General features: G+C 49.4%; 1 protein-coding gene across 1 annotated transcript in view; it reads right to left on the reverse strand.

The window, feature by feature from the left end:
* The window catches only part of ATP8B3 (ATPase phospholipid transporting 8B3), a 44,165-nt gene extending 37,945 nt beyond the window's left edge, over positions 1-6,220 (reverse strand). Inside the window, exons 1-4 of the mRNA XM_073324681.1 lie at positions 6,166-6,220; positions 5,169-5,260; positions 3,811-3,924; positions 1,306-1,404 (exon numbers count right to left, since the gene is read on the reverse strand). Of these exons, the coding sequence (XP_073180782.1) occupies positions 1,306-1,404; positions 3,811-3,924; positions 5,169-5,260; positions 6,166-6,220 (360 nt within the window). The remainder of the gene's footprint in view (positions 1-1,305; positions 1,405-3,810; positions 3,925-5,168; positions 5,261-6,165) is intronic.
* Between the last annotated feature and the right edge of the window lie 1,800 nt (positions 6,221-8,020).

Genomic DNA, 8,020 nt, shown 5'->3' on the forward strand with positions numbered 1-8,020 from the left:
CCCCAGGGGTTACCCCTGGGTCCACCCTGAAAGACACTTTGAAGTGACAGATCACTACAGTTCTGTCACTCTTAGGATTTATTGCAACTCAATTGGTATCTATATCTGCTTGCTTTAGCCTGGAAACAACTCTCTTATTTCTCTTTCCTAGTTAATAAACCTTTAGATAGTTTATTACAGGACTGGCTACAGCCATTGTCTTTGGTGTGAGATCAAGGGTACCAACTGATCTGGGGTCAGTGACGGGTCTCTTGGGATTGGAAGCAACCTGAATATTTTGTGATTTTTTTTGTGTAAGTGACCATTTATCATCATTTATAAAGTCCAGTTTGCCAGATAGGCTGGAGAGTCTAAAGCAGCGGTTCTCAACCTGCGGCCCGTATGTGGCCCAATTAGCACACAGCTGCGGCCCAGTTGTGTGCTAAAGGCCGCAGGACCCACATGCAGAATCCCAGCTGCCCTGCTGCCCAGCCCGGGGCAGCAGGGTTGAGGCTGCCAGGCTGCCCTGCCTTTAGTGTGTCAGGGTCCGGGCTTCCGGGACTGCCCTGCCCCACAGGGTGGGATCCGGGCTGTTGGGGCTGTGCTGCCTCGCAGCCCTGCAGAGTCCGGGGCTGCCCAGCTGCCCAGCCCCGCAGCGGGATCTGCTCCTGCCCCACTCTGTGGAGGGGTCTCTGGGCGGGGGCTTGGGTGCTGAGCATAGGGGTCTGTAGGGGTGGGGTTCAGCGGGGGTATGCTGTGGTTCTCAACCTGCGACCCAAGTAAGTAAATAGGTTGAGAACCACTGGTCTAAAGGGACTGTCTGTGACTCCATGGTAAGACCGTGATAGTGATCCAGGAGTTCACATTTGGTTCTGGGTGAGTAACAGCTACTTATAGGGGTGTCTGCCCAGATATAGGCACTCACAGTCATGAGCCCGTCCACGCAGCATGACACAAGGCATGCCCAGTGGGTCTGAACATGGGGAGTAGGGGGGCGGTCAATATATCTGTGGATCTAAGAGGGAGTATGTCCGTTGGCTGGGACCCCAAAGAGCAGGGGAGGGGAGTGGGTCAATCATGGAGAGGCCAGAACAGGGGAAGGGGCCAGTTACTCATCCCCGCTCCAAAGGGAGGATGGTAGATAGTCACAGCCCCTTGTCTCAATGAAGGCATTGTGGATACACGTAGGGTTATGAGGCTTAAAGATGCAGGGAGCGCCAGGCTTCTTCCAGACTTTTCAGCTCAGTCCTGGGCTCTCCGGCAAGCCACACCATGCACTGGGCCCCTTCGTGGATTTCCAGCCCTGTAAACTGATGGCATACTCACAATGTCATCAATCAGATCCCGTAGGCCTCTGAGGAGAAGGAGGGAGCTCAGGGGCAGCAGCAGGGTGAACCAGGGCAGGGTGGAGATTTCAGGAACGGTCTGAAATGGGAGGCAAGAGAGAAGAGGAACATCACATTGCTAGGGGCGGGTAGGGGACCAGACACAGCTTCACCCCCCACCCTGAAGCACTGACCCTTTCTGAGTGTTGGAAGAGGTGGGGTAACTTCCCCATTCTTTCTATGGGAGCATCTGAATTTCCTGGTTCCACCTGGGACCAGACTATTGGTTTAAGAGCAGCTTATTTCAGTTTATCTTAAAGATCTTCCTAATCAATTGAAACTAAAACAAACTAAGGACTTGTCTACATGGAGTGTGATGCTGGTAAGTGGCAAGTGCCAGCTCTGGTGCCTAGGCATCAGCTGAGAACTGACAAACTCACAACTGCAAGCCAGGCCAGTTCATCTGCATGTTAGTAAAGTTCAAAGTAAATGTGAAATGTACAAAAATGTGTTTAGTGTTTAAACTGCATGAAGACAAAGCCCTGGCTGGGATAATTTAACTGGGAATTGGTCCTGCTTCGAGCAGGGGGTTGGACTAGATGACTTTCTGGGGTCCCTTCCAACCCTGATATTCTATGATTCTATGATTCTAAGAACTGGTGGGATGTTGCAGGCATTGTTTTCCTTTATCTGTACCCTGTTATAATGTAATAGCAAGCTTCTGCATTGTATATACCCCAGTAACTAAGGAACTCATCAAACTGAGAGGAGCCTTGTGTAATGCAAATGAAGAACTTGAATAGGAGAGTGTTAATTCCTGCGCATTGAAAGCAAGTGGTCGTTATGTATCAGATCAAAGATCAAAGTCTCCAAGTGCATTCCTCTTTTCCTGCCATGAAGAAAGAACCCACGTGGGGGCTGTCCTGACAGCTCGGTTTCTGTGAGAAGCTATAAATATGGACCCAAGGAACAATCTTCATCTCTTGTCTGTCTGGATTCTAACAGGGCAGAAAACTGAACAAGGAGGCAGAGATCCCCTGAGTTATTCTGGGTAGCCCTGAAAGACTTTTGGGAAACTGGCAGAACACTACGCCACGGCTAGATTTTGCAATTATAGAGTGTGACTCACCTGTACATATATATTTTACCTGCTTTAATCTCTCATTAACTCTAATTTCTTTTTCGTAGCTAATAAACCTTTAGTTAGTTTACTATAGGATTGTCTTTGGTGTAAGATCTGGGATACAAATCACCCTGGCTGAGTGTTGGTCTCTTGGGACTGGGTGTTACCTGATTATTTTGTAATTGTTGGTGTAAGTGACCATTTATCACTTAGTCCAGCCTGCCTGGATGGCAAGATAGACTGAAGCATCTACGGGGACTATCTGCGACTCCATTATAAGAATATTGTAGGACTTTAGGAGTTCACATTTGGTGCGGGGTTGGTGAAATCTAATTACAGAACATACGACAGGTCTGGGGTGCCGGCCCTGCTTTTTGACAGTCTGCCCGGAGGTTGGCCCTCACGCTTGTGAGCCACTCCAGGCAGGGTGACATGGGGAAATTGATCAGAATAGCTATTGCAGAACAAAATATTCCACAATAGCTAGAACAGCTACTGCAGAATAGCTGCTGCAGAATAAGCTATTCTGGTCAATATCCCCCCATCAAGACGTTAAACCAAAGCTGGGCTAAACCAAAATAAGAGCTTGCCTAAACAACCGAAATAACGGTCTCTTCTCCTAGCTTTAGGTCAATTAAGCCAGTTATTTCAAAATGGAACACTCCTGTAGTGAAATGAGAGAGCCCCACACAGACGGACGCTAAAATAACTAAGGGGATGAATGAAAACCCATATGGTTATTTTGGTTCCCATGTGGCCAATCCCTAAGAGCATCCGCATGGCCTTTTGCGCCAGTTTAGCTGAACTGGTTTAAAATCTGGTACAGTAGACAAGGCCAAAGCAAAGAAGCTTTGATCTAATGACTTTCAAGGGATTTGGCTCCTAACTCGCATAGGAACTTTTGAAAATCCCATCCTTGGTGATTAAAGGACTGGAAGCCAGGACTCCTGGGTTCTGTGCCCAGCAGCTCACTGTGTGGCCTTGGGCAAGACGCTTTGTCACAGTCTCTGCAGCTAATGTCCTTCCTGGGGGCAGTGTGAGGAGCGGAGAGTATTTTGTGGTCCTTGCATGGAAGCTGCTACTGAAACACAGTCTTCTTAAATTACCCAATGGCTAACCCAAAATCCCCATAAACCGGAGAGAGAGGGAGGCTGCTCTAGCCCAAACGGAGGCCGAGAGAGGTGAAAGGACTTGCCCCAGATCGCGCAGCGATCCTGTCGCAGAGTTGGGGTTGGAACCCAGAAGTCCTAACTCGCAGTCCCCAGCTCCAAGTACTAGACACGGCTCCTTCTTTAGACAGCCTCTCTCTCCCCTCTGTGCCCATCTTGGGGCACTGGCGTGGCAGGCCCAGCAATCTCCCCCCGACCTCCCGCGAGATCTCACCTGCAAGAGGATGACGAAGAGGAAGTAGAGGTTGGCCAGACGATGAAACTGCTCATAGAGGTTGAGTGGCAAGAAGGTCAGGACGTTGTATTTGGCTGTCCTGATGGCGTTATCCTGGAAGGAGCATTTTAAAGACTGCCATGGCTGGGCTTGCTCAGGACACAGCAAGAGCTGGGCTGGGGCAGAGCTGGGCTTTCTGCCAGCCACTGGGATCTCATGGGGCACAGGATATCCCAGCGAGGCATCCCCTTCTTCCCAGGCTAAATTCTGGATTCACTCTGCAGTGGGGCTGCTGGACCTAGAAAGTGCCAGGGATCTAGACCAAGGGATGGGGGTATATGGTGGAAGCAGAGTTCCTTCCCCCCACACCCACTCCTCCACCTCGGGCTCTGCGACCCTGCGTCATCTTTTACGCCAGTACAAAGCACTACCAAGTCAGAGTGGAAGCATCCAACCCCCGCTTTGCAGCCAGTGAATGACTGCTCAAGGTGCAGGGCAACTGGGAATCTGGCTCTTACTCTTCATGGTCCAGTTCCTCACATGTGTTTAGGTGCCTAACTCCCTTTGAAATCAATGGAAGTCAGGAGCCTAAATACCTTTGAGCATCTGGGCCTATCAGCTCATCTCCCAGTCTTATTCTGGGTGGGTTCAGCCAGCTGGCATTGTGGCTGACACTAGGGGTCGAAACAGGCACCTCCAGAGCTAAAAACAAGCTGCTCTAGCTTGAGCTAAAGAGCCAGGTCTAGCCACAGACTCGCATCCTCAGTGGATCAGGCACAGAGGGGAGCATGTAACACAGTCAGTGGGTTACACACCCCATCCTACCCTTTCTTATCCCCTCTCTCACATGCAGGCTTTTTGGTTTTACCTCTGCTGCCAGGTCCCACGGTAACAGATCCTACCCAGTCACCGCACAAAACTCACACACCTCTGAAGAAGCAGGACAAGAAACTTGCTCCAAAAAACCCCCCCAGCGGCTTCTACCACTCAAGCTAAGGGAGCCTTCCGTTAGCAGGGAGCATTACCTGGTCCCTTATGCTCTCTACGGACCAGCCACTACAGGTCACGTGGCTCCCTCAAGCACACAAAGCCACAACTCCCTTCTCGGAGAAATCTCAATGGCCCAAAACGCTGCTCCGGACCGTGACTGGCAAACACTGCAGCAATTGTATGGCAGGCCAGTCCCCCCTCCTCTTGTTGAATGAGACACTCAGGAAAGCAGCGCTTCCAGTCAGCTGCTCTGGAGACCTGTCTGCTCAAGCCCTGTCCACAGCCAAGGGGCTTGCACGGCCAGCTGGGAAATCAGCAGAGACGCTACTGGCCAAAAATAAGCACCGGCTTGAAGCAAGGTGACTCACCTCATATTTCTTCCTTGTCAGGCAGAAGGCGACTCTCTTCTTGAACTGTTTGTGATAGGCTCGGTCGTTGGCCTTCACCTCCCAGGTGAAATCTGGAAAAGCAGCCAAATGCTGAGCCATTAGCCAATCTCTGGGCAACAGTCTCTGGCCCGTGGGGAAACGAGGCAGAACCAGGACAGATGACAGCACCATAAGACCCACAAGGAGCTTCAGGTACTGCTTGCTGCTGGCATGAATGGCTTTCCCCGAGGAGGCAGGACCTTGGGACCCATTGGGATTGGGATCCCACAGGCCTGATTAGAGGTGGCCTTTGGGGCAACTGGAGCAGAGCAAGAGTCCATATCAGCCAGACACAGCTCCAACCCCGGTTTTCTCTTTGCTCCTCACTAAGCACTACATTGTGCCCAGCCCGGTGTAGAGACTGCAAGGGGACAGAAAGAACAGGAGTACTTGTGGCACCTTAGAGACTAACAAATTTATTTGAGCATAAGCTTTTGTGGGCTACAGAGAACACCGGAAGCCTTCCCTTGCCACTCACTCCGGCTCCGGAGCCTGTTGCAAGCTCGGCTCTTGGATTTCTGGTGCCTGAGGACTGAGGGAAACCAGCACTTACATTGGGGTTGGAGTCCACTGGGGAAAATCAAGCCGAACAGAGCTGGCATGGGATGGGCAGTCCAGGCTTTCCAAGGGGGCAGGAGGGGTCTGTCTCAGTCCTTTACCCACAAGAACAATCCTGGGGCAGAGGTGGTGATTTAATGGCACAACCAAAACCTTGGTGAATGAATAGTCCCCCAGCCAAAATTATTTAAATAGATCCTACGATACCTTTTTTTAGTAGCAGGGTATAGCTACAGCTGAGCTGGGACGTTCTTAGCCAAGGTTCCTAACTCTCCCACTTTCTATGGATCCCTACACATCATACTCGCCTGCCCCATCTCCTGTCCCAATCCATGCTCTCCCAATGCCAAACAACCCAGCCATGCCATCTTGCACTGACCTAACTGCTTCTTACTTCCATTCAGGTGGCTCTCGAGTGACTCCTGGTTAGTCATGCTGCCGGAATCTAGAAAGCAAAGGAACCAAACATCTTTACAATAATGAACAATAAGCATAGCAAGGTTTTATCGTTCTACAGCTCTTTTCCTTTCGTGGGATGGCAACTCACTTTAACTGTTTCAGAGGAGCAGCCGTGTTAGTCTGTATTTGCCAAAAGAAAAGGAGGACTTGTGTGTGGCGGTTTAATGACAAGACAGCACAGAGCTTTAAGCAAGCAAGCGAGCTGGTCTGCTAACGGGCTTTTGCCTGTTAGCTTTTTACCTTTTATTTTATTTTTTTTTTGTGCATTACATTTTTCAACAGATAAAAGGGATACACTGGCTTTGTTTAACATTTTGATTTACCAATTTTTATTTACCGCATTCCTTGCTCTCGGGCCTTGAGCCCAGTTCTGGGAGGCTTCCCACGGTTCATGTCATCTGGGCGAGATTCCAAGGTTCGTGCCCTTGAGAAGAGCTGTGTGTGCACAGCTCCTATACAACACTCCGGGTGTGCCCTGAATGTTGCCAAGCGCATGAACCTTGTATGAATCCTACACTTGTGGCACCTTAGAGACTAACAAAAGCTTATGCTCAAATAAATTTGCTAGTCTCTAAGGTGCCACAAGTCCTCCTTCACTTTAACTGTGCTGCCCTGGTTCTTTAAGCTCTCTGGGGCTGATACCCCAGAATGCAATACCATGTGGAAGGAGGTGGAAAAATTGGAAAGAGTCCAGCGGAGGGCAACAAAAATGGTTAGGGGACTGGAACACATGACTTATGAGGAGAGGCTGAGGGAACTGGGATTGCTTAGTCTGCAGAAGAGAAGAATGAGGGGGGATTTGATAGCTGCTTTCAACTACCTGAAAGGGGGTTCCAAAGAGGATGGCTCTAGACTGTTCTCAGTGGTGGCAGATGACAGAACGAGGAGTAATGGTCTCAAGTTGCAGTGGGGGAGGTTTAGGTTGGATATTAGGAAAAACTTTTTCACTAGGAGGGTGGTGAAACACTGGAATGCGTTACCTAGGGAGGTGGTGAAATCTCCTTCCTTAGATATTTTTAAGGTCAGGCTTGACAAAGCCCTGGCTGGGATGATTTAGTTGGTGCTGGTCCTGCTTTGAGCAGGGGGTTGGACTAGATGACCTTGTGAGGTCCCTTCCAACCCTGATATTCTATGATTCTATGATTCCACAGTGGAGTAATTTCCTCCTGACCTCAGACAGTGATGAGCTTCTGCCCTGAAGCCTCATATTGGCTAGATTTTATTACCCCAGCATATGTAAATACACGTTATTCACACTGACGTCCAATTCTCCTTAATTAACTCCTTGTCTCAGTTTTTATTCCACAGCAGGTTGATTATGTGTTGTATAAAAAAGTATTTTCTTTCCATCTGTTTTAAAGGCAGTATCTTTTCATTGCAATGAGGGCCAGCAATCCCATTTGTTACGCTACATTCTTCCATCACATTTCCTATTAATCTCCTTTCTGCACAAAACAGTCACAGTGCCAGACTCTCTGCTGGCTTAAGTTGATGTCAGTCCAGCTGGGTTGAAACTACTTGTGGCAGGACTAAATCTAGTTCCTCAGCTTTAATTTCTCTCACTCAGGCCTCGAGTCATTTTCACAGCCTTGCCACCTAGATGCAGCATTCCAAACTGACTCGAAGCCTACTTCCCAACTTCTCCAGAGTTCATGATCTCTTCTCTGGATCAAATATCTGCATATCTCTTTAGGTCCTGAAGCAATGTACTGGCCTTGTGCAGGAGTAAATGAGTGACCTAGCTGGCCTGCAGAAATCAAATGGGTCATCATAGA

The sequence above is a fragment of the Lepidochelys kempii genome, chromosome 25 (genome assembly GCF_965140265.1).
Source record: "Lepidochelys kempii isolate rLepKem1 chromosome 25, rLepKem1.hap2, whole genome shotgun sequence".
NCBI classification, from domain to species: domain Eukaryota; kingdom Metazoa; phylum Chordata; order Testudines; family Cheloniidae; genus Lepidochelys; species Lepidochelys kempii.